The sequence below is a fragment of the Anabrus simplex genome, chromosome 2, assembly GCF_040414725.1.
Source record: "Anabrus simplex isolate iqAnaSimp1 chromosome 2, ASM4041472v1, whole genome shotgun sequence".
In the NCBI taxonomy this organism is placed as follows: domain Eukaryota; kingdom Metazoa; phylum Arthropoda; class Insecta; order Orthoptera; family Tettigoniidae; genus Anabrus; species Anabrus simplex.
In genome coordinates this window covers 1,088,373,241-1,088,400,107 of record NC_090266.1, presented here as the reverse complement: position 1 = coordinate 1,088,400,107, position 26,867 = coordinate 1,088,373,241, and the positions used below count along the sequence as shown (strand labels likewise).

Below are 26,867 nucleotides of genomic sequence, written 5' to 3'. Positions count from 1 at the left end.
GTTTCAGGCTGTCTTCTATTTGAGTGCTTACTTTGCTGATGTTACATTTTTCAAGATGTCTTGACATGGAAGACATCAACAACTGTGGTATTAAGTACCTGACTAATCTGAGTGACCGAAAAGTGAATAGGCTTCACTCTCACATGGTTCTTGTCACAGAGCATGCAGCTGGATTGATTGGTTGACCTCCTTACTGAACTTGAAGGGTCTCTGTATCCTACCTCTCATCTCCTTTACCGCAAACTGCATAACCTTGACGCCAGTTTGACCTTAATTTGTGAGGGAAATTTTTCTGCGGCAACTAATTATGCTTTGATTAAGCTCACTCCTCTACAGCAGGCTGCATGTAAACACACATTTGTCTAAGCTGCTCATTCTTCACAGTGCAAGCTAGCCACATTGAAAGCTATTAGACCCCAACTATAAGCATTTTGTGTCAATTTCTCAAGCTTTGTATAAAAAAAAATATATATAATTTTGAATAACACTGATACATTAGATGAGCTTGAGAAATTGTTTGGAGTAACAGATCTCTCACGAAACTATATCTGGTCTGGTTACTGTTCTCTGAAACCTGCAATTCAAACCCAGATGAAAGGAAGTGAAAAAAGTGATGTCATGCTTGCATTAACTACAGTTCAGACAGAGTTTAGCATATTTGCTAAATACTGTCTTGTTGTTGTGGGCCCTAACGAACAATGTAGATAGCGAGCGCATGTGTCTCATTACAACACAGTGGTTACAGACAGACGGTGCAATTTAAAAAAAAGCAACGCCAAAGTACTGACAATACTTTCGTTTGAAGAATGAATTTGTATTGTGTGTGAACCAAGGACAATAATTGCACTTCATAAACTTGGAATTGTTAAAATTAATAATACCATGCAATTATTTTAACTTTATAAATAGATGCTAATTTTGAAAGAAATAGATGCTAATTTTTCAGGTCCCTATAAATTAGTATGTTCTCTATATTGTAATGTACTATGTAATGTGCCCTAATTTTATTAGAAATCCAAACAATGCTTATATGTCTAAGGGCCAGCATGAACAAGGAATAAAGCTGGGATAACTCTTATTCCAATGTTAGTGCCAGAAATCTGTTGTACGACGACTAGATAAGTTGTATTCAGAGTATAACCTTGGAAAACATTATACAGGCATGAAACGGAGGAATAGTAGTTATTCTGAGAATAAACATGGCGGATATGATGATAGAGTCTGACAGTGATGATGAAATCCTCCGTGATTTATTTTTTAAGAACAAGGAAGAAACAGAATGTGAAACCTCGTCCAGATTTATTTCATAAATTTGATAATAATTTTTTCATTAGATTTTGCTTGACCAAAGAGACTATTTTGCATCTTCTGGATACGATCAACGATCGCTTGGAGCATATGCGAGGTAGGTTGGCCTAATGTTATTTTTAATTGATTTGAATTAATCTGCTGTGTCTAAATTGTAGTGTAGTAATGCTCTATCATCAAATATTGGGTCTACTGTTGGAAGTATTTAAAGTTTAATAAGTTTCTTTTTTTTGCTTTACGTCGCACTGACACAGATAGGTCTTATGGCGACGATGGGATAGGAAAGGCCTAGGAGTTGGAAGGAAGCGGCCGTGGCCTTAATTTTGGTACAGCCCCGGCATTTGCCTGGTGTGAAAATGGGAAACCACGGAAAACCATCTTCAAGGCTGTCGACAGTGGGACTCGAACCCACTATCTCCCGATTACTGGATACTGGCCGCACTTAAGCGACTGCAGCTATCGAACTCGGTAATAAGTTTCTTTGTGGAATTGTATATCACTAGGCATTTGTTAGACATGCTCATATAGAAAACTTGTAAATGTACCCGTGCTTTGCTACAGTAGTTCCACAGGATTTCTTAATTTATGAGCCTGTAATTGTTCTATAGTTTTTAATGTTGTATGGAACAGGGAAACATTTGTGAGAATTTACGAGGTTGTGTAATGTTTAGTAAACTGTTAGAATCTGCACCGTGTGTTTGTGTGTTGTTCTGCTGTGTTTGAATTTACTTATGCTTGTAAATAGTTTTTCTATATTTTTATTATACGGAAGTTTAACAAAAGTGGGGTGAAAATAGAATGCGGTTAGGCCAGTTCTACGAACGTTTATGAACAATTACTTAGTATAAAAAGGTGTTTCTAATTAATGTTCCATAGTATCAATTAGGATCTCTTGAAGAAAAGCAAAGAATAATTATTCATGAGGTACATTTTTGGGCTTGTGCCGTGTAATTAATTATAAAAACACACTCAACGCGTTTCGAAAGGAACCTTGCCTTTCTTCATCAGGAGAGACAGAGAAAATGAAACGATGCATGACAGGTTGCTAGGAGAAAGCAACAAGGAACTTGAAATGGTGCCCTAAGATGTAAACGGGACGCCATTTTAGCCCCAGATAGAGACAACGAATGGCAACAGCAAAGCATTACTCTCTAATGGTTCTGATAATAGGTAGCCATGATTCACTGAGGTTGTAGCCTGTATCGCGGTTGAGATTATCTGGATGTTTACGTATTTCAACCGCCTCCCTGATAATTCTTGGGCGATATTGCTTTATACGGGCAAGAACATCCACTTCTTGGAACAAAACATCATGACCAGGTGTTAAGGCATGATCAGCAACAGCTGATTTATCAGGTTGGTTGAGTCTGATACATCTGGTATGTTCTTTGATGCAAGTACATACCGTTCTTGAAGTCTGCCCAATATAAACCTTGCCACAAGTACAGGGAACTATGTAGATACCAGGTTGTTGCAATTTAGGCAAAACTATCCTTAGTGGGTTGCAGGAGTTGCCTAATTTTAATTGATGTTCCAAAAACAGTTCGTACATGGTGCCTACGTAAGATTTTAGCAATACGATCCGTCGTGTTATGTATGTAAGGTAGGTAAGCAGTTCCTTTTACATCTTTTTTGTTAACGGACGTCCGATTATGTGTTGATTTAAGAGCCGTTGAGATCAAAGCTCTGCTGTAACCATTGCTCTCAAAGGTAGTTCTCAAGGTGTTAATTTCCTCTTGTAGAGCTGACGCTTCACAAATCCTCCTGGCCCTGGTAGTCAGAGTTTTAAGGATACCATGTTTCTGGGCAGGGTGATGGTGAGAATCTGCGTGGGGATATCTATTGGTGTGTGTAGGGTTACGATAAACGCTGTGTCCTAAAGATCCATCCTCTTTCTTGGTGACAAGAACATCTAAAAATGGTATTTTGCCGTCAGATTCCATTTCCATGGTCAAACAAATGGAAGGGTGCTGGCGATTAAGGTGATCCAGAAAGTGACTAAGATTGTCTTCACCTTCCGTCCATACGACGAACGTATCATCCACATAACGCCACCAGATCTTTGGTTTGCAAGGTGCCATTCCTTGTGCAGTCAGTCCCTGTTATGAATGTTGTGAAAACATCTCACATAGGGTTGGTTGGTGCATGCGCTTCAGTGAGCTTGGTTAACTTATATGTAATATCACCTTCTGGCTCGGTTAGGTTAGAACTACAGTTAAATACATTATAATGGGCAAAGTGTCATAGTTTTTTTAAGTTAAAAAAAATAATAGCTTCTCCTTTACAGGAATCATTCCATCTCCTCGATGAACTAGCTGCTGCTAACACTAAGATATTCTTCTTGCGGAGATTTTGTTCTATGTGCAGCAGACTTCTGCATCATTGATGAAGGAACTGCAAGCAGAATCATCCCCAAAGTTGCAGAGTCAATTGCTCATCTTGCCTCAAGATTCATAAAATTCCCAGACACATGGATAGAAATTGCTCGCATGCAACAAGTTTTTTTTAAATAACTGCCTTTCCTCGAGTGACAGGAGCAATAGATTGCACACACATAAAAATCTGCTCTCCAGGAGGAGGAAGTGCAGAGGAATATAGGGGAAGGAAAGATTTCTTTTCCTATAATGTGCAGACTGTGTGCAATGCAGACTTAAAAATTATTGACATAGTTGTAAGGTGGCCAGGTGCTGTACATGATCAAGCAATTTTTAATAATTCTGCACTCAGAGCTCAATTTGAACGTGGTCTAATGGGGAAATCGTGTCCTAGGTGATTCAGGCTATGCAGCAACACCCTACATTTTAACTTCCATTACGCATCCAAGGACACCTGCAGAAAATCTGTACAATGAGTCACAGATAAGGACAAGGAATGTAGTTGAGAGGACATATGGTGTGTGGAAGAGGTGTTTTCCTGTTCTGGTAAATGGAATTAGATTGAAGACTGAAAGGGTGGAAGCAGTAATTGTGGCAAGTGCTGTGCTTCATAATTTTGTGGTCGAAATGAATTGAGGACTTATCTCAAATAAACACCCAGCTTCAGGAAGCTATCAATGCTGCAAATGAAGATGAGAGAGGAACAATGGCGAATGAGGATGTGGGATATGTTGCTGTTAGGGATAACTTTGTGGATTACTTTGGATCTAGGCTTTAGGTTTTCAATCAGAACGGTATGAAACAACTTTTCTTCATATTGAAATCTTTTATTCTTGAAGTTTTTTTAGGTGTCTCCTTAATTTGTACATCGAGTTCTAAACTCCTTTTCTTTAATATAAAGAGTTTCTTCTCTTTCGTCTCTTCTCTCCACTTCACGCAATTGTTTCTCCAGCAGCATCTTGTGCAGCTGAACTAGTTCAGTCTTCGTTACCACCCATGGTTAGATTTTCTTCCCCGTTGCAGACAGTGGTAAGTTCTTTTTCTTAAATATTGGTTTACGCCGACTAAGTAGAGGACGTTCTGCCTCCGACTCTCTTGTGTTAGTATCCGAAGTACCTGCAACTATAAAAGCAATTTTATATTTTCACACCAATTGTTAGTATGTGAAAGGAAAACAATACAGCACTGAAGACATTCTATGTATGGTAACTGAATGTTTTTTGTCATACAATCATGATTTTCCATTTGCAAGGGCAGAGTAGGGGTACTTGATTGGTCTGTTGAATAAGAGAAATGAAGCCAATTAGAGTATTGTATCACTTATTATTTTCACTTGCATGCTAGTAAAATGTAATTGCAGTGGGACACAACTTGACATGTTTATCTACAGTTAATTTAATTAATGTTAGTAGCTGGGCTGTTTGCATCATCTATTGATACAATGATCACTAAAAAGTATTTTTTTAAAGTGTAAGGTATATAGTTTCTTTAATATGAGACAGTTCACTGAAAACATGCTCAAAACATGAACAAGTGCGTGGTATTGCAAACGTTCCTTGCAGGTAAACTTGTCTGAGAAACAACTGAAACTGTAGATATGTTTGTTGTGGGTAATCACGAAGTTTGTATTTACACAGGAGATTAATTATATTTTGATAATAATTAAATTAAGAGTCCGCCTCTGTGGTGTAGTGGTTAGTGTGATTAGCTGCCATCCCCGGAGGCCCAGGTTCGATTCCCGGCTTTGCCATGAAATTTGAAAAGTGGTACGAGGATTCAGCCTCGGGAAGTCAACTAAGTAGAAGGGGGTTCGATTTCCTCTTCAAGTCATCCTCAAAATGGTCTTCTGTGGTTTCCCCACTTCTCTTTCAGGCACATGCTGGGATGGTACCTAACTTAAGGCCACAGCTACTTCCTTCCCTGTTCCTTGTTTGGACTCCTCAGCATTCTTGGCGAATATTTGTTCCAAGTGAGTTCTGAAAATAAAATATGTGTACAGTCTATCATTGTTAAAAATGTGTAAGTCACTACAATAAGAATTATATACAATGTGACAATACATATATTCCCCCCTGCGTTACTTATTATTATTATTATTATTATTATTATTATTATAAGATTTATTCACATATAAAAGTTTGTAAGCTGGTAGGTCTCCATATCGGATGTTGTTTGTTAATATTGTGTAGTCCAGACTATTAAAGAAAATTAGAGCTGTTAATAGAAGGCTGAAAATCGCGTGAAATTTGGTTGAGTCACGTCTGTGATGAGGACTCAGCTGCAATGATAGCATCCGTACTAACTATGGACCCTAAATACAATTGTAAGGTATTGATTCTTAGTATTACTCACTTGTAAGTGCAGGAGATCTGCCTCTCCAGACTGACAGCCCTCCCCCCATACTACGTATGTCATGACAAGTTGGAGGGAAAAGGTGAATGCCCGTATAGGGATGTGTTAAATGTGGTCTTTTCAATTGACTGCTTTTCAATGTACAGCTTGTTTTCTGAGACAATGTGTATTACTGGTAGAACTTTTTACAGCATTCTTACATGGGCAGACAATGTGTTACCTATGGACGGCATATACTACTATTTCAGTGAAATGTGTGCTTGAAAATCTATGGCCTGCTGTATTTCTCAAGTACTTTTATTACAGATCCAGTTTCTGTTGTACTGGTACTGTATATTTGGAAAATCTAACAGCCTTTTGTCAATATCTTTTGTTATATGGGTGTCGATGAAATGCTCCTGCACAGATTATGTATATGTCAGAATATAGTTTATTTTAAATTAATATGGAGAAGTTATTGCACAACCTAGATGCAGTTCCCTCCCGTTTACTTGTTTTCAGAGGGTTAGGTAAGGCCTGTAACAGATGCACCAGTCCACAGCCTTGTGTACATACCCTGAGAAGAAGAAAATTACCATGCTCTATCTAACTTCGAGGTATCCATTTTGGTGAACTCTGGCACCCACATTACAGACATTACAAATTATAAATAAATACCTAGCATTCTTTCTAAACAAATTTAATGCATTATTAAATTCATATCTACGAGGCTCCCTGCAGTACCATTATTGCATCTTCTGTAAGGAATGTATAATACATACCAGAACTACTTCTTGGGAGGTCATCAAACAGCAGGGAGATGCTACCATCTTCCTCAGTTTGAATGTCTGTATCCTAAACATAAAAGAAAATGCTCATAATATCATGTATGAAAACTGCAAAAGTCATTAAAAATAAAGGGTTAACCATAACAAACAGAAGGGAAAGTGTGATTACTTAGCTTGGTATGCTTGTTTTAATAGTACAGCAATGGTCACTTCTCAATTCGCTTTTATCTATGTTCGTGTATGATTCAGTAGGTACCTCAATATTATATTTTTCCACTGCAGTGGTGTTTGTTAGGGCATTCTCTGATAAATATGAATGTTCTTGTATAAATATTAATGTTCTTGGCAAGATATGTTGTCTAATTAAATGATTTCCTAAAACAGATCATAAAATAAAAATTCAACCTTCAAGCCTAGGTGTAATTAAAAACATGCCATATCGTGTGATGACACTTTCTCTTTGCTATGGTTTAACTGGAAACAGAATTGGTAAGAGTAACATAAATTAACATAAATGGGTCAACACTTCACCTAATGCATAACCTGCTTGTTGTTGCTTGCTGCTGATGATGCTTGTTGTTTTAAGGGGCCTAACATCGAAGATCGGCCCTACGCATAACCTAAACCTAGCATTTTCTACAGAGGGATATCTGGACCATTCCATGAGACTCGTTAGAAAAAACATTCATTTTTAAATCTTGAACTGTGTAACTTAACATCAAAATTAAAGCCATCTTACAGTGATGATGGCTTGATACAATTGACTGAATTACAATACAATGCAGTGTGTATGAACACACTTTGTAAAAAGAATTTAATTCAGAACTGGCTTTCGGAAACTACGTTCAGTCTTCAGTAGTTTCCGAAAGTCACTTCCAGAGTAAATGATTTTTACAAAGTGTTGTGATGCAGACTGCATTTTAATTCAGTAAATTGTGAAACTTAATTCTCTGAAAATGTGGAACCAATGTACTGTATGTTCTTTCATGGCACAACACATAATTTCATTGTACCATCCTACAGGAATAAATAGAGAATAAAATGTCTTTGCTCAGAAGAAACCTGAGAATGTCCATCTGCCTCACTCTGAGATCTTTATTGGTTGTGAGGATCCATAATACCAGTCGGCAGTGGGATAATTGCAGTTTGACAACACCTGCATGTAATCCTTAAAGAAACCTTTTCATCCCAGAAATAGCATATCCTGACTGCAAAGGAACACTTCAACATACCACCAAATTATTATTGTGTATCACTCATTCTGTAAAAAACAAAACAAAAATACAAACTGCTGATTGTTAATGGATCTAAATGGGGCACATGACATAATGGACATAACAGTTATTTAAAATTCACAGTTAAATCTGCTCTCTTTATTTTTACAGAATGATTCCCAGATGAAGATGTCATGGATTTAGAAACCAAGGATTGGATACTAACAAAATAGTAATTAAAATCACCTAAGGACACATGTTCCATTGTCATCCCAGGTAGAGCAGCACAGAAACTAAATTTGCCTACTCAGATTTATACTGTTCGCAAGAATGAACCAATGTAGGCCCTGCACTGTATTTTTCCATAACACTTCCAATTTTCATGTCCATATCTTACTTTGCAAGGAAGTATCCTTCTGATATTTAGGTACAACTAATATCCAATCTACGCCACTCCCTTTTTTGTTTAAATTCATGCTGATTAGATCTTTAATTATATTGCAATCCCTTTACCCTGGTTAGGTTAGGTTTCAAGGGGGAGGTTACTGCATAATCTTGCACTTTGACCAATTGTAGCTACTGTGCCCCCCACCCCATATGGAGAATGTGAAACCAAGTGTTGACACATAGTTTACCCCTGTCAAATAACAAGAAGGGGTCTGCTCAAAGCATAGCGTGTGATGGACGAATCACTACCAACAGCTTCACACGCCCTCATTCCATAAGAGAACTCCAGAGAGGTTTGCTGCTGAAACCGGGCTTTTGGTTTGCAATGTAGTGATGAGGAATTGTGTACTACCTCCTCTCCTACCCCACCGACCAGCATTCATATAGTGAAATTTTTCCACCAACCGAACTCGAACAGTGTCACACCATAAAGACTCGACAACTTAACGATCATGGTCACCATGCGGGCTAGTATTCCAGGGTAAATCCTTACAGTAAAAGTAGGCAACATGTTGTTTTGTTAGAAGATACTGAATTAATAATATATTATAGTATCAACTTGCATATTATAATATAGGTAGCAAGAAAGCAGTTGTCACATTTATTTTTACTCTATCTAATCCAACCATCAGAGATTTTCTGTGAACCCCCACAGTTTATGTATGGCTTAAAAAACATACATTATTTATAAAACTAAGTAAACTACATAAACTTAATTGCTGCCCATGCACTTACAGCATGTTATCTATGGTAAGTTACCTCCATACAAAACTTGCTTGTTAAAGACTTACCTTATCTAATTCAGCATTTGGCAACTACAACGAATCACCACTTGCAGATTCTGTTGGCTTTGAAAATACAGAATTGTAGATCAACTTACATTACTCTGAAAAATTCATATTTATGTTATTTTTAAAATACAAATAGTATTTTTGATCAAGTACATAATGAACACCAACCTTCACAAAGAAATGTTGCATCAGAATCAAAGACACTTTGATTGATTGAACTCTTATCACACAGAGGGTTGACCGTCGCCATAAGACATATGTGTCGGTGCGACATAAAGCAAAATAGCAAAAAAAGTACAGAGGGTTGGCCTTGATTTCTGTATGTAGCCTGCCATCCCTCTGCTGCCTCAGCTTTGCAGAGTATTTTCTGGTTTCTTTCTTCAGTGAGTCGAATTTCTGACTCGGCTGCTCTCCCTTTCTTCCATTGGGCATTGAACTCTGAAGCTATTTTCTCCCTAACTTTTGTCTACAAATTATGAATAGCAAAATGAGAACAATATACCTAATATTCAGATGTCTGACACCTACATTTAACCTTACTGCATTTGATAATATAGACTCATATTTCAGGGCAAAGAAAAAATGTATTGAGACTTGAACGAATGCTACGATAGACAAATACTGAATTACATTGTTAATGGTAGCAAAGACTTTTCTTTCTCCTGGTCTATACATCAGTAATACTAAAATTAATTACAATTGCAGACGTGCCAAGTCTCCTGATATTTAATCGATCTCCCAATTTTCAGAGCAGTATCAGTCATTTTCGTATTATTTTAAACTCCCACGGATTTTCTCTTTCTATCGATATATAGCTGGTCGATAGTAGTTCTAATAATACACCAGATGGCAGTACGGGGCACGGTAGCCAGTCATGTGCTCCTCTTTGGTCTATAATGCAGTCATTCTCTTTGCAAGCGAGTAACCTAACCTCAGGAGTAGCATGCAGGGCCTGCAGAAGTGCTCGTGGTGTATGTCTTAATATTTGTTTTGGCCAAAATGTCAAAAAAGAAATATGATCCAGTGTTTAAAAGTGCTTATAGGGAAGAGTTTCCGTGTTTCAGTGAATCCAAGAAGGGACCAACGTTCACATTCTGTACTAAATGTAGGTGTGATATTTCAGTTGTGCTTGGCGGGAAGTGCGATATACTCAAGCATGTGCAAACGAGAAAACATGGTGTCCAGTGTGTAGAAAGAAACCAGAAACTGAACTATTCATGTAAAGATCAAGATGTAAATCTTGTGACTAATACCGAGGCGTTATTTACGTCATTTATCGAAGAACATGACCGGTCTGTAAGTCGTGCCGACCACGCGGGACCTTTGTTTCGCAAAATGTTTCCCGATTCGGAAATCGCTAAACGATATGGGTGTGCTAGAACGAAAACAGCGGCTATCATTACAGAAATGTACATGGAAGAAAGGGCGAAAATTGTATCGCATCCAGGTGAATGCATTTTCTGTTGCTACTGATGGTAGCAATAAAAGCGACTTGAAAATATATCCTATTGTTGTAACAATTTTTTAGGCCTGAACTCATTGAAATTCAGAGTTGTCTACTCTCTGTGCCTAATTTAGAAGGAGGTGCTACTGGAGCTAACATTGCCGACCTTTTGCTCTCAACTTTTCGGGAATTCTGCATTCCATTAAAAAACTGCCTAGCTGTTGGTGCTGAATGGTGTTGTAATGGTAGAATTAAAGAATGGTGTGGCAGGATGTTTGAAGCTGGAAAATATTAACATAATCATCGTAGGCTGCACTTGTCACCTAATTAATCTTGCTGCAGAGAAGGGTGCAGCATGCTTGCCCGTAAATGTAGATTAAAGTATAATTGATATATTTTATTATCTGGAAAGGAGCGCAAAGAGGAAAGAAAAGTTCAGAGAATTTCAGACTTTACACAACACAGAGATCAGGAAAGTTCTGAAGCAGGTGTCTACTCGATGGTTATCACTAAGAAGGTGTTTAGATAGGATTTTGCTGCTGTGGGACACTTTGGTTACTCTATTCAGGAGCGAAATTGTGAGTAAGGATTCTGAGATGGGAACGTTGAAGACTTACAAAATTCCTAAGCACAGTTTAAGTGCAGATGTGTCTTGTTTGTCTGAAAAGGTGAAGGATTGTCATAACATTTCACCACACTTCTTAGTTAAAAAGAAAACCCAGTAATCATTTTCACTTTAAAAAAGAATGAAACTACTGATGACACTAAGAGCCATGCATTATCATATGAAGAACGACTGTTCATGTTCCTTTCATCAAATTTACAAAAATCTTTTTGCCTTTTTCTCTCAAGTTTTATGGATATCTTTGAGAATCCAAACGTAGCTCTTCAGTCATGTATGCCGCACATCCACTTATTCAGGTCAGTTTTGGAGGAACTATTGAAGAATGTGATGGCAAGGTTTGTGAAACCACATGTTATTAAAAGCTCCTCCTCTCTCCTTGATGTAGATTACCATACTCCAGCAAATCAAAAGGATGATTGTGATCATGATAGGGAAATCTGCGTTTGTTTTAGTGGACACTTTGAAGTCTGAGGAAAAGTGCATATTCTTTAAGTCTGTTAGTGTTTCTCTTCATCATGTGACTACATGTTTCACAAATTTCCCTTCAAAGGTGAAGTTTTAATTAATGCAGAAGTTGCAAATATTTCTGCTATAAGTAAGGCATTATTTTCTAGCCTTAGATTTTTTATTAACAAGTTTCCGAACATTCTGACTAGTGAAACGGAACATTTAGATAAAGAAACTGATATTCTGCACTCCCAGTTCTGTAACTTTCAGCTCGAAGAAAGATACCTTGCAAAATGAAGAATTGATGTTCAATGGGCATTGGTAAGTGAAATGAAATCAGCTGATGGTGTACTTAAATATGATAGACTCTCTAAGGTGATGTTTGCTATTTTATGAATTCCACATAGCAATGCAGAATGTGAAAGGATTTTTAGCAGTCACAAAGACAAGAACACAGTTCAGATACTTGCTGTCTGAACAAACTTTGGAGAAACTTTTAACCTTGAAATCAGTTCAACAAGGCAAGTGCTTTGAGCAAAAATTTAGTTCATAGTTTGTGAAGAGTGCCTAGTCAGATACAGGTGTGTTGAACAATAACTTGTCGTAATGTGATCAGCATGTTGAAGGATGAGAAGTCACATGTTCCTACAGTTCAGGTATGTCCAGTATTTAGTATTCACATATATTTAGGCCAAATAGAATTGTTAATGTATTGAATTATAATGTGTTAGTTCATGTTCGGCCATCAGTGATGTCATAATACGTTGCGATTCACTGCCAAATTTCTCCTGATTTTTTAACTTTTGAAAGTTGGCATGTCTGCAATTGGACTACACAATGAAATACTACTAAAAGCGAACACTAACCTTTTCGTTAGACGTCAATTCATCTGTTCTCTTATTTTCTTATATTCTACAATGCTTATAAGCTGTGATGCTTCTTCAAAAATATAATTAGGGCTCTTTTCTTCTGCTGTGACATAGTGAATAATTTGAAAATGAAAGATGAAAACAAACATAAATTAATACTACACACGTGATGACGACTGATGTTGATGTTGTTGCTTTAAGGTAACAGTTGAAGATCGCAGTGCAGAATGATTTTATGATGCAAGCATTGCCAACATTCTTCGTCACTGGCGTTATACCCAGTATAGCTAACTACAGAATAATGTGGAATGGTACAACAGACTCTCGAGGATATACTGGGAATAGCTATACGGAGATCTATTCCTTGTTCGTACAACTGGCTCCTTCTCGGTTAAATCTGTAGAAGTTTCATAATTTACCCACTTCTCAAATTTCTCTCCTTGAGCTAAGCAGGCACCACTTGGTATATATAGGCCTAATTTCACAACTCAATTCCTCATTTCAGGTATTTCCTTTGTGAGTAGGCCTACAGGTTAAAATGAATGAACTGACAGTGTGCCTTGTAACATTCACCACCGAACTCGTTAGCTGCAGTCGCTTAAGTGTGGCCAGTATTCGGGAGATAGTGAGTTCGAACTCCACTGTTGGCAGCCCTGAAGATGGTTTTCTGTGGTTTCCCATTTTTACACCAGGAAAATGCTGGGGCTATACCTTAAATAAGGCCACGGCAGCTTCCTTCCCACTCCTAGCCCTTTCCTGTCCCATCGTCGCCATATTCTTATCTGTGTCAGTGCGACGTGAAACAACTTGTTAAAAAAAAAAGTAACATACACCAGTAGCGGCGACAAAGGGGGCCGAGGGGGGCAGTCGCCCCCCACCCCCACTTTGTGGAGAAAAAAATTGTTCCATTTTAGCCGTCTGAAACTAGGAATATAGGAGTAATTTTTTTTATAAAAGCACTTTGTACAAGCCCTGTTTTCTTATTAGCTAATTCTTTACTTTATTTTTGTTAATTATTAGCGGAAATCCGCACAAAATGTCGCTCGTCACGGCTAACTGATTTGCATAGCACCACAGCAAGTAGTGGGGACTTTGCATATGCTGTGAGAAAGGGTACCAGGGGTATAATTTTTGCCAAGATCATGGACACTGAGGTATGATTCACCGACTTGCCACGCACGTTCGTCTATCTAGCAGTCATTTACTGTCTATTAGTTTCTTAGTGTATAGGCCTAGTCAAATTTTTATTGCATAATCACGCCGTACTTCTGTTTAATTGTAATAGATGTATATGTTGTTCCTTTGGTGAAATTTTTATTGTATAGTCTATTATTGAATCAGAATCTCAAATTATTGCTACACTTAAGTTGGTAAAACATTTACCTCTCTGTGGAAATTAACTCAGATTGCATAAATAATTCCCACTTTGGAGGTTTTTCAGTTTACATGCATACACCACGCCGCCCTCCTCCCTCCCTCCTACCCCCCATCCCCCGCCCGCTATATCCCACTAACCCATGTACTTTTTGTTGTCTGTACATTCCCCCCCCACTTTTAATTCCCAGTCGCCACTACTGACATTCACCGATGGGCCATTGCTTTATGACCATTCGATCTGGAAGCATTTAGCACGCCTGGGCCAGGGAGAGTAACACGTGGCATGTTGTCAGCATGGTATATATAGGGCAGGTCTACAGGCTCTGTTATTATCTTCGGTGTTAGAATGGGAAAAGCGGCCGATCTCTCCACCTTTGATAGAGAGCAAATTATGATAGCATGGCAACTTGGTACCAACTTGGACTGCTCTCCTGCCGCTGTTGTGAGCACGTATCGAAAATGATGCAATGATGGGCAAACGACAATGCATCATCCTGTTGTGTGTTGACAGCAACTCTATGCCAGAGGCCAGCAGAGGCTGTTGTGCACTGTTCGGAGCGACTGCAGGGCCACAAGTCTAGAAATCAACAATGGGTGCAGTCGTGATGACCAGACTGAGACCTGTGCAGAATCTCTTTCAAGGAATGTTTGCTGTATGATGTGGAATGTTGTTGTGGAATATTTTAGTTGTATTCCCTTACCTACCTAGCCTGTATGGTGTAGAATACTATTCTGGAATGTTTTGTTGTATTCCCTTTAACTACTTAAGTAACTACTAGATTGTAAACTACTGAGCTTGATAGCTGCAATTGCTTAAGTGCGGCCATTATCCAGTAATTGGGAGATAATGGGTTCGAGCCCCACTGTCGGCAGCCCTGAAGATGGTTTTCCGTGGTTTCCCACCTTCACACCAGGCAGATGCCGGGACTGTACCTTAATTAAGGCCACGGCCGCTTCCTTCCAATTCCTAGGCCTTTCCTATCTCATCGTTGGCATAAGACCTATCTGTGTCGGTGCGGCATGAAGCAAAAAAAAAGATGTAAATTATTATTGTTCGGTGATATCTGTAACATTCCAGAAAGGTTGTGACACATACCTTAGAAACAGCGTGTGTTGGCCCCTGTCGATTCTAGAAGCATGTCCTTACTAATTCTGGAAGTTGGAAAGTTCGCGATTAATGTGTGCCTATGTTCTGGAATATTGTGAAAACTTCACGAGTTGATAAAGAGTTTTGATTGGTGGATCTGGGTGGCGATAGGGGGGGCTCCTGTGCTCTGATTGGTCACTTGGTAATCACACTGCGGCCAGCTTTGCCTTTTTAAGAGACCGAGGCAAGATTTCGTGGTTTTTCGTTCTCTCATCAGTACTGCGATTAGACACACGTCGGCGAATCCTCCCTCCCGGGATGGGCTACCTTGAGATAAGCACTGTTGATCTCAGTTTCACTTTAATTTATATTTAATGTTTGCTTGTATTTTCACATAGGAGTTTACCCTACTCGCCCAGACTGCCACTCAATTACATCAGATGCCTTAGCTTTTCAGCTGGGCCTGCTTGTTTACTTTCGAGGCATTCCCCTTTCCTTTGTTTGCTAAACATGTAATTTGTAGATTAACTTAATTTCCCTCGGGGTTTGCCTGTAGTAACTCCGTGTCACTTGATGCACGCTAGTTTTTCTGCTGCCCTGCATCAGAAGTGTTTTTGGTGTGGGAGCAAGTTGAACTGTCCTCTGCGCCATGTTTAAATATGATATAGATGTTGATTCCCATAGGGAATCTGAAATATTTGTCCCGAATGAGTAAATTTTAATATTTTAATATTTCTGATTTCTCCCTATTTCCATTAAGTGGCTCAGATGTCTTCATTTATATTGTACGTGTATCCTGTGTTTCCTCTTACCCTCAAATTGTATTGTAGAAGTTGCATTATGTGAAGATATTTCTAGTGTTCCTCTTGACCTAATAGCAAAGCTCTTGGCAAAGTACATCTAACTTGTATTTTGGAAATGTTGTAACTGGATTGTTTGGATAGATGAATTTGTTCGAAACCTACCATGTAATGTTTATTTTGGGAAAATATAATCTCAAATCAAGGGATCACCGTTGATTTTTCTGGAAAACTGCAAGCTTCGTATCCCAATGCCCCTGGTAGGTTTCCCAGCTACGCTCCACATGCCTTTATTATAGTCGTCACTTTGGCCAACCTGATATTTATTTGTGCGTATTGGCGTAGTCCATCTGATGTTTATGGTATGTTAAGGTATTAAAGTGCTGTGTAATTCGATTTGTTTTCCTCTTAACTGTGTACATATTCTTTGCTACCATTCAAGTCTGATTTTTTTTTTTTTTTCTTCCCTCTAAGTGCATCAAGATACAGGACAAATAACTAATAAAACATTTATTCTGACACTTATTCCTAAGTGTTTGTACACTCCACTATCTTGTGTTTCGAGCCATTAACCTTTACATCACTGATTTCATTGTAATATTTTAGTGTAACTGTTCAAGCTACATTGGACATTGATGCAAGTAAAGAAAAGAGATCCCCTTGATATTTAATATTAGAAGAATAATGTTGAAAGTTAGATAGATAAATTGGATTGTAAATGAAGAGAAGCTGAACCGAATTTGTGGGAGAACTATTCAGCAAAATTTGATGAGACATCCAAGACTCAATCATGTGCGTTGTAGAGGGAAGTGTTGGTAATAAGAGCTGTAAGGTTAGGCTGAAGCACGAATGAGATAGATAGATAAGGTTGTAATATTTACCACACATGGGAAAGAAATGGTTAGTCTGAAATAGGATGGCATGGAAGGCTGCATCAGAGAGTCTGTAGAACTGATAACCTAGACAACATTATTCTTCCTTTTTAAATGATACCAATTTTGTGGCTAATGCATTATTTCTTACTACCTACTATTTATTGTTCTGGTGCTGTCTTGCTATCTTGGAATAGTTGAAATAAGAGACATAGTTCAAGGTGAGTTTTACTAATGTTGCAGAGCATTAGGCTACAGTGGTGCTTAAATTTTAACTTGGCTGTTGATCATACATGTGAAACTCATTAAGAGTACTTGTGCTAAGTTCAGACTTAGTGAGAGAGTAGAATGGCGATTACATCACCTTTATAACGTACAAAGTAAAATCTCAAGATGATTTTTTTCTTAACATAAGTTAGAGTATAAGTTTTTATACGTTGTTATTCACTTTTAAGAAATTCTAATTCAGTTCTTGAAATAATTTATAACATTTAAAAATAATCATTTTGTAAATTTATCATGTGAAAATATGTTGTAAAATGTATTTTCATATTCCATTTCTGTTGATAGATGGTTGCCACCAAATTCCTGCATGATGATGGTGAGGAGGGAGAGGTGTACAATGATGAATGGGCTTCATTGGCTGGAATAGATGTCAAGGAGATGAATCGCTCAGAACGGGACTTCTTAGAAGCCATTGTAAGTAAAATATTGTATGGAGATAAAACTCAAATAATATCTTATCCAACTAAAAATTTGTTTATGTTTACATTCAAAATATTACTTGTTGCATGGTGTCATTTTTTCCATTATACAAATATAATTTATCGGTGGTTGTCTTGTAGGGTTGCACGATTTCTGCTTCGTTCTTCAGTAACTCATTTCCTTACTGAATTATTCATTACAAATTCTTTACTTCTGTTTTGAAACAATTTTAGGATTGTGTTATTTGTATAGTATATTTAAAACCTTACAAAGGAAAAAGAAACCATCAAAGGCAGGTAACTAGAAAACAGGGCAGCAGCATGCCCAAAGATTAAACACAGTGACATGCCATTGTGGGTATGAGGGAGTAACAGAGAGCAGATTCAAGGACAAAATATAAAAACGCAAAAGGACAAGAACACACCCAACAAATTTTTTACACATTGCCATCTTCATAGATTGGCTCTCTCTTCATCGCAGTTTTTTGCAGATCAGTTCCTATCAGGTGTCCCCAGCACGTCTTCTTTAGTTCCAAGCTTTATGAGGGGACCAGGCATCCCCAATTATTGAGGGAGGTCATTCTTGTGAGGTCTGTTATTTTTTATTTGGGAACTTCAGCATAAGGAGAAAGCCAGATAGACACAAGAAAAGGAACCTAAAGAAAGTGCTTATATAGTTCATTGAAGACATGATATACAGAATGAGAAAGAAATCTGACAAGTTAAAGGTATCAATCAGTCAATCACTACTGATCTGCATTTAGGGCAGATTACTCAGTCACTGCTGAAACCTAATCATATAGGTATTTTACTTTAAAACTGAAATCATCCTTGCATTTACATTAACGTGTTTTGATGATGGCAAAGAATCGCTAAATACAGGATAATATGCAGTACATTTTAAAAATAGATGTAAAACAGCCTATAAAAACTTCCCCCCCCTCAAAAATGCAAGAAAATTAAGCCCTTTGTGCAATGTCAATGAAGGATGCCTTTGTGGACTTCAAATATACAAAATTCTATATGATAGGGGACACTTGGGAAAACTACCTAAAGCCCAACTTGTAGGATCCCAGCAAGATATAGCAGATATCCTGGATTCAGGAGGTCAATTGGACTGTATGTTGATTGACCTGTCTAAGGCATTTGATAGGGTAGATCATGGGAGACTACTGGCAAAAATGAGTGTAATTGGACTTGACAAAAGAGTGACTGAATGGGTGGCTCTGTTTCTAAAAAGTAGAACTCAGGGAATTAGAGTAGGTGAAGCTTTATCTGTCCCTGTAATAATTAAGAGGGGAATTCTTCAAGGCAGTATTATTGAACCTTTATGTTTTTGTATATATATATCTCAATGATATGTGTAAAGAAGTGGAATCAGAGATAAGGCTTTTTGCAGATGATGTTATTCTGTACAGAGTAATAAATAAGTTACAAGATTGTGAGCAACTGCAAAATGACCTCGATAATCTTGTGAGATGGACAGTAGGCAGTGGTATGATGATAAACGGGGATAAAAGTCAGGTTGTGAGTTTCACAAATAGGAAAAATCCTCTCAGTTTTAATTACTGCATTGATGGGGTGAAAGTTCCCTTTGGGGATCATTGTAAATACCTTAAGGAAAGATCTTCATTGGGGTAATCACATAAATATGATTGTAAATAAAGGGTACAGATCTCTGCACATGGTTATGAGGGTATTTAAGGGTTGTAGTAAGGATGTAAAGGAGAGAGCATATTTGTCTCTGGTGAGACCCCAACTAGAGTATGGTTCCAGTGTACGGGACCCTCACCAGGATTACTTGATTCAGGAACTGGAAAAAAACCAAAGAAAAGCAGCTCGACTTGTTCTGGGCGATTTCCGACAACAGAGTAGCGTTACAAAAATGTTGCAAAGTTTGGGCTGGGAAGACTTGTGAGAAAGGAGACGAGCTGCTCGACTAAGTGGTATGTTAAAGAAGAAACAATAAAACTTTTGTATCCACCTATTCAATACATTAAAAGCAATTATAAAATTAAGATCTCATCCTTATTTTATTGCTTAAATATTAAAACGTAGGACATTTTTCTTTCATATTTTGAACATCTTCAGCTCTAAATATTCTTACAAGGTTAAATGATAACATTGTTTTAGAACTTATGGTTTGCACTTGACAAACTTATCCATAATAAGCTTTCGAAAACCTCTTAAATATTAAAATGTTTGTATATTACATCGTCTTACTGAGGCAGCAGTCAAACAGCTGAGTGCACTAGAGTAAATGCAGGCAGGAGGAGAAAGGATATGTCAACAGACTTTCTTACGTAAACTTTGATGAAATTACCATTTGAATGTCACCAAAGCTGGTTTATCACCTACTGACAGAGTCCCTGCTTACGTCTGTACGATTGCCCTACACTGGTCAAGACTACAAGCAATTTATGAATTCAACAAATTTAAAGTTAAATATTTAATGTAGGATAAAATTCATAACCTACAATCAACAGTGCACATCAGTTTTGTCACTTTTGTGGACAAATAGTTAATATTTAAATCTAACCTCAGCTGTTTTGAGAGTGTAAAGATTCCAATTACATACAGTATAATATGTGAAAAGTTACACCAGTAGTAACAAAATGTTTGAATGTGTATACAACGAATAATTTGAAAACATTAAGCAATTCAACAGATTGTAAATGTATTGACATTGTATTTTAAATATTAGATTAAGGTTTTAAAGCTTGAAACTGAATTATTATTTTCAATAAGATGACGTAATATACAAACATTTTAATATTTAAGAGGTTTTCCAAAGCTTATTATGGATAAGTTTGTCAAGTGCAAACCATAAGTGTAAGTTCTAAAACAATATCATTTAACCTTGTAAGAATATTTATAGCTGAAGGTGTTCAAAATATGAATGAAACATGTCCTATGTTTTAATATTTAAGCAATAAAATAAGAGTGAGATCCTAATTTTATAATTGCTTTTAATGTATTGAATAGGTGGATACAAAAGTTTTATTGTTTCTTCTTTAAGAGACTTTCAATACGGAAAAATGAGGATAGTCTCTTGCAATAAGTGGTATGTTCCGAGCTCTCAGTGGACAGATGGCGTGGGAGGACATCAGTAGACAAGTAAGTTTGAGTGGTGTCTTTAAAAGTAGGAAAGATCACAATATGAAGATAAAGTTGGAATTCAAGAGGACAAATTGGGACAAATATTCGTTTATTGGAAGGGGAGTTAGGGATTGGAATAACTTGCCAAGGGAGATGTTCAATAAATTTCCAGTTTCTTTCCATCACAATGTTCTGTAGAACCTGTTCCTCCAGATCTGGTGTACGCACAGTCCGCCGCCTACCTACACATTCATCTGTCTGAAAGGAGCCATGATCACACAAACGTCCAAAAATGGCTTGAAACTTTGTGTGATGTGGTTCGTGTCTCTGAGGGTACTTGTTTTGGTATACCCGTGCTGCCTCTCGACCATTTCCATTGGCTTGGCTGTACACAAACACCATCTCGGCTTGTACCCTACATGAATACCGGACCATTCTGCTTCCGACAGTACGCTGCTTCAATCACACTATCTGCGACAAAAGAAACACACTGCAAGTAGTCAGAGAAAATTTCATTCATCAGTGCCATCTACCGTCGCAACGGTGCATTTCCAGGCACATGTTCATAGGACATTTTTTCCTCCATTTCCAGTCAGGAATAAGTCCGTGCAGTTTGTCGGTTTTATTAAAGTTCACCCCCTATAATAATGTCATTATTTTACACAACACCAAATCCATCAACAACAGTAATAAATACAGTAGAACCCCATTTATCCATAACAATGGGGGCGGAGCCACTTCAGTTTGTGTTTTTTCGGATGACACATAGTAAATATATTTGGTAGTTAAATGTCTAAATAAAAATGCATAAACTCTGTTAAGCAAAGATGCATACTGTATATTAACATTAGAATGTTTACATAATGTCACTCATTGCATAAAATCAGTGATATTCTTCTGAATTTTCTTGGTACAGCGCTGTCGTGCAGCTATGTCTCGCCACCATTTAATCAGCCCTACATCAGCTGGTGTAGATTCATTCTTTTGTCAACAAAGCGCAAAGCAATTTGAAATAATGAAACAATTTTTTGTTACTATTGAACTGAATACTATATACAGTAATTAAAGCATATGGTACTGTATTTTAATAAAATTTTGAAATCAATCTTGCCTCCAATGCATTAAATCCATCATCTGCTGTAACTCAATTCTCAGAACTGCTATTGTCAAGGTCGGAGTCATCTGCATAATCTTCATGGTGAATAATACAGTAGTAGTAATAATAATAATAATAATACAGTAGTAATACTTCCTGCTTGTTCAAGAAAAAAATGTATCATGGAACGAACTACAGGGTAAGAAACTGTTTTGTTTTATGCTACATGTGCATTCTGGCATGTCATAACATAAAAATAGGGTTTGCCTAGTAGCTCTTAGCACATACAGCAAGAGAATTACTAATATCGAAGGCTAAGAATGAGAAGGTAAAAGCAAAAAATTAAAGTACAATTTTGCAAGAGCATTTGGGTTAAGCCGGGTTTCGGTTAAGCGAAGTTTGGTTAAGCGGGGTTCTACTGTACAACCATTCAGGAGTATATCGTATGAAGTGTAACAGCTGTGAAGCCAGTTACATCGGGCGCACTGGAAGGAACTTTCAGATACATTACAATGAACATATTAATGCAATAGAACATAATCATTTCTCAGCCATAGGCCAACACATTGAAGATTACAAACATTAATTTACAAACATTGAAAACGACCTGTAAATTCTAAGTATCAACCCCAAGAACCCCTTATTCAACATAATGGTAGAATTTTATATCAGTCCAGATCAGTACGCCAATCCAAACCTCAATTTAAATGAAATTACAGGCCGAATTAATATTCTTTTCAATGCAGTTATCCCTTCTCTAAAAGACACTTACCTACAAAGAATAAAAAAAAACCAACACATATTAAAGACACGCCCTGCTCCACTCTCGCTCCTACTCCCTCAACAGCTGCTCCTCCTACCCCTCCAACCTTCCCCTCCGCAAACACAAGCAGTAGCCTCAGGCACACACGGAACAGTGCACGATGTGCTCCCGAATAACACACACCAAGAGTCAACAACAACAGTTAGTACACGCACACCTATTCCCACGTTAAATAGACATTCCAACTTGGTGGGTGCAAAATTTCTTGCACTTCATTCTCTATTTTTACAGATACAAACACATCTAACAACACAAAGTGAAGAAAGGAGCTTTCACGCTAATCATATAATTCAAGATATGTTAAAATCGAGCAACACCCAATGACATTTGACAGAATCAAATAACATAAAGATCAAAGGAAGCACGTCATAAGAATAACAATCTATCTATAATTTTACATATCCTATGAAATTTTATGGCAAAAGCTATTTTTAACAAGAACTGCAAGCACTGCATATAGATCGACGAAAGTTCCACATCTAATACTGGATAACAACCTTGACTTCAATATCATTGTTCATTACTTCAAGAAACTTATACCATTATACCATCAGTAGACGAAAACGGCTGATCATGTCCTAACATGGTCACGTAAGTACAATACCCCGCATGATTTAATTGTGCTTCAAAATGTTTTATTCATCTAACTATAAGTTTTAATGTGGAACAGTGGATGTTTAATTTAACATACATCATTTAACATACATACATCATCCATGCACATAATAGTAATGTTAAGTTTGAATTCTCATATCATTTAATGTAGACGATTGTTTAAGATAAGACGAAGAACATTTGCAAATTGATAATGTTTTACCCATACTATGTGACACGTTTATAATTTACGAATATGGGAAAGAAAGGCAGAGGGAAACCACGGAAGAAGATCATTGAAGAGGTAGTTGAGATGATGGGATGCCAAGGTTATGGAGAGATGAAACGGATCGCAGAGAGAAGAGCTCAATGGTTGCAATGACAAGGCAAAGCCTTTAGATAATGATGATGTATATTTAATATACATCATCCTTGTATATAATAATAAGTTAAGTTTTAATTCTCACATCATTCAACGTAGACAATTGACTAAGCTAGTATAAAGAACATTCGTAAATTGACAATGTTTTACCCATACTATGCAACATTCTTACGGTGATGTTTTAATTACATGTTATGTTGGTCAGCTGAAGATGACCTTCACAAGGTCGAAACCAGTACTGTAATATAACAACATATAAATAAAGTATTGATTAGGTGGAAGCTTCAAAAACTTCATTTTTGTGAATATCAAAATCAAAACGGAAATGAAACTAATAGATTATGACACCACTGAAGTCGCAAATGACGGTGGTTTGGGGTAAGTGGAAAGCACTCCACAGGGCGTCTGGCTCGGAGCTGTCCTTCAAGTAACCGATTTTGAACAGTTCGTTGCACACTGTGGTGCCAACTGCCGCTCGAATTGCTGCTGCAAATGCAGTCCGCTGCACTACAGCCATATGCCGAATTATATTGCAAAATATATCTTAAACGACACACAAGGAAAAAGTTTTGGCGCGGATTATTCCGGAAGAGACACAGGAAGGGTTAAAAGGTAAATGTAACTGCAATATAAATTATATGTGAATGCACAGTTTAAATACATATATGGTTTTGGGGGGGGGTCGAAAGGGTAGTATGTGGTCCTGTTGGTTCACTTCTTGCTGGTGGAAGTGTGTTAATAAAGCACAGGAAAAGCCATTTACTTCTACCAATTCCGATACATGCACGTCCACGCCGGGGCCCCTGGGCAACGGGTACGAAGTGTGTTCAAAAAAAGACCGAACTTTGTAAATTGCGCGCAAACCGCAACATTGAGCGAGTTGTGACTGTGGCGGCGCCTAGCGGCAACTTCTGACAACAGACCGCTGCTTTCCGCATTCCATTGCCTGCATTATCAGTTGAGTTAGGGCCTCTGAAGTAATTGCGTGTGTCACATGTTCGTCGAATTCTATAATGAAACAGCTTGAGGAACAACGCGTGTGCGTGAAGTTCTGCTTCAAAGTTGGGAAAATGTTTGTGGAAACATTTGAAATGTTGAAGCTAGCATACGGGGAGGAATGCATGAGTCGTACACAATGCTACGAGTGGTTTAAACGTTTCAAAGATGGTAGAACATCTGTCACTGAAGACCCTAGGCCTGGACGACCTTCCACATCAACAGACGACCGCCATGTCGAGAGAGTTCGTGAAGTGATTCGTGGAAATCGTCGTTTGACAGTCCCAGCGTAGGATCATGTCATGCAATTTTAACCGAAAAACTTCAGATGCTAAATTTGTCCCTCGTTTGCTGACGGACGATCAAAAAGAGAACCGAGTCAGCATCAGTCAGGAAATGGTTGCTAACGCAGATGCTGATGACAACTTCCTGAAGAACATCATCACTGGAGATGAGACGTGGGTGTACGGTTACGATGTCGAAACCAAAAGGCAATCATCACAGTGTGTTGGGAAAGGTTCTCCTCGACCGAAAAAAGCACGAATGAGTCGTTCAAACATCAAGGTGATGCTGATTGTGTTTTTTGATGGGAAAGGCATTGTCCATCACGAGTTTGTACCCCGAGGCCAGACAGTGAACAAAGAACTGTACCAGAAGGTTTTAACACATTTGAGAGATGCTGTGCGCAGGAAGAGGCCTGAACTGTGGGAAAACAAATCCTGGATGTTGCACCATGACAGTGCACCAGCACATGCCTCTCTCTCGGTCCGCAGTTATCTGGCAAAACACCAAATTCCTGCTGTGCCCCATCCGCCCTATTCTCCCGACTTGGCTCCAGCAGACTTTTTCTTATTCCCCAAATTGAAAACCACCTTGAAAGGACATCGTTTCCAAGACATTGAAGAGATCAAGGAGAATGCGACGAGGCAACTTCGCGCCATCAAAGAAAGTGCATTCCAGGAAGCATTCCAAAAGTGGAAGAAACGTTGGCAACACGCTGTTGATAGTGCAGGGGACTATTTTGAAGGGGACAGTCCGTGAAATGATGTAAGCTACATAATAAAGTTTTTCTAGCCACAGTTCGGTCTTTTTTTTGAACACACCTCGTACACTGCGTGTACACGGCTGAATCATGTAAGGGAAGAAAAGAGAGTTCCTGACGCTTCAAAATGGGGACCCACCAGCTAAGGGAGACAACCCCAAAAGAAAACATCAGCCCTCCAGGTTTGTTGAGGGTTGGCGTTGGGCTGACAACCCAATCTGTAAAAACTCTTGTTACGAAATCTTAAGAAATAGCTGGCCTGACCTTTTTACGACGACCTCGCAAACGTGTAAAGGACTTGAGAATTTGTTCGTGGAATGTTTCAACTGTTTACTAGGGATGGGACAAATGGTTACTTTCCAGTATCATGTTCCTGTGTATCCGTTACCCTGTAGTATTAGGTTGGAGTATTAGGATATGAAAGTAACATAATACAAGTTGCAAGTCAACTTTTGGAAGGAATATTCCTTCTGTTTCTTGTAGCCCCTAACTGCACCTTAGTAAGTACTTATAAATAGGAATACTATATCTTCATCTCGCTTTCTTCTCTCCCACTGTCCCTTTCGCTAGCTCGTCACTCACATTCTTAACAATTCCTAGAAAATTGTTTGCAATGACCCATTTACATTCCGAGAACCAATACTTCTAAACCTTCATGTAAAAAAAGCGCCGTGGCTGCTATGTACATCCGTAGATGTCCAAGGATGTGTAGTTAAACAGACATTAGGACCAGATCTTATAAAATATGTTGATGAACGAGTGTCGTATTCACTTCAGATGCCGTCGGAATGGATCGTGAGAAAATTGCCCTACTAGGCAAGACGTAAGCAGAGTTTAATCCACCGGGTGATTTGCCCGTGCAGTTAGGAGCGCGCAGCTGTGAGCTCGCATCTGGGAGATAGTGGGTTCGAATCCCACTGTCGGCAGCCCTGAAAATGGTTTTCCGTGGTTTCCCATTTTCACACCAGGCAAATGCTGGGGCTGTACCTTAATTAAGGCCACGGCCATTTCCTTCCCATTCCTGGGCCTTTCCTTTCCGATCGTCGCCATAAGATCTATCTGTGTCGGTGCGACGTTAAGCAAGCAGCAAAAAAGAAAGTGTTTAATCCAGTACTTTTTATTTGTTTTTTTACATTTCACTGGCACAGACTGATCTTACGGTGACGATGGATAGGATAGAACAGGACTAGGTCGGAAGCAACCGTAGTCTTAACTGAGGAACAGTCCCAGCATTTGCTTGATGTGAAAATGGGGAAACCATCGAAAACCATCTTGAGGACTACCGGCAGAGGGGTTCGAATCCACAATCTCCTGAATACAAGCTAACCAGCTATGTAACACAAACCATGTAGCCAA

At 38.3% G+C, this 26,867-nt stretch overlaps 1 protein-coding gene across 1 annotated transcript in view; it reads left to right on the top strand.

Annotated features, from left to right (window-relative positions):
• Positions 1–26,867, top strand: part of LOC136864715 (protein CNPPD1) — a 164,028-nt gene that overhangs the window by 76,029 nt on the left and 61,132 nt on the right. The window contains exon 4 of the mRNA XM_067142047.2: positions 17,346–17,474. Within this exon, the coding sequence (XP_066998148.1) occupies positions 17,346–17,474 (129 nt within the window). The remainder of the gene's footprint in view (positions 1–17,345; positions 17,475–26,867) is intronic.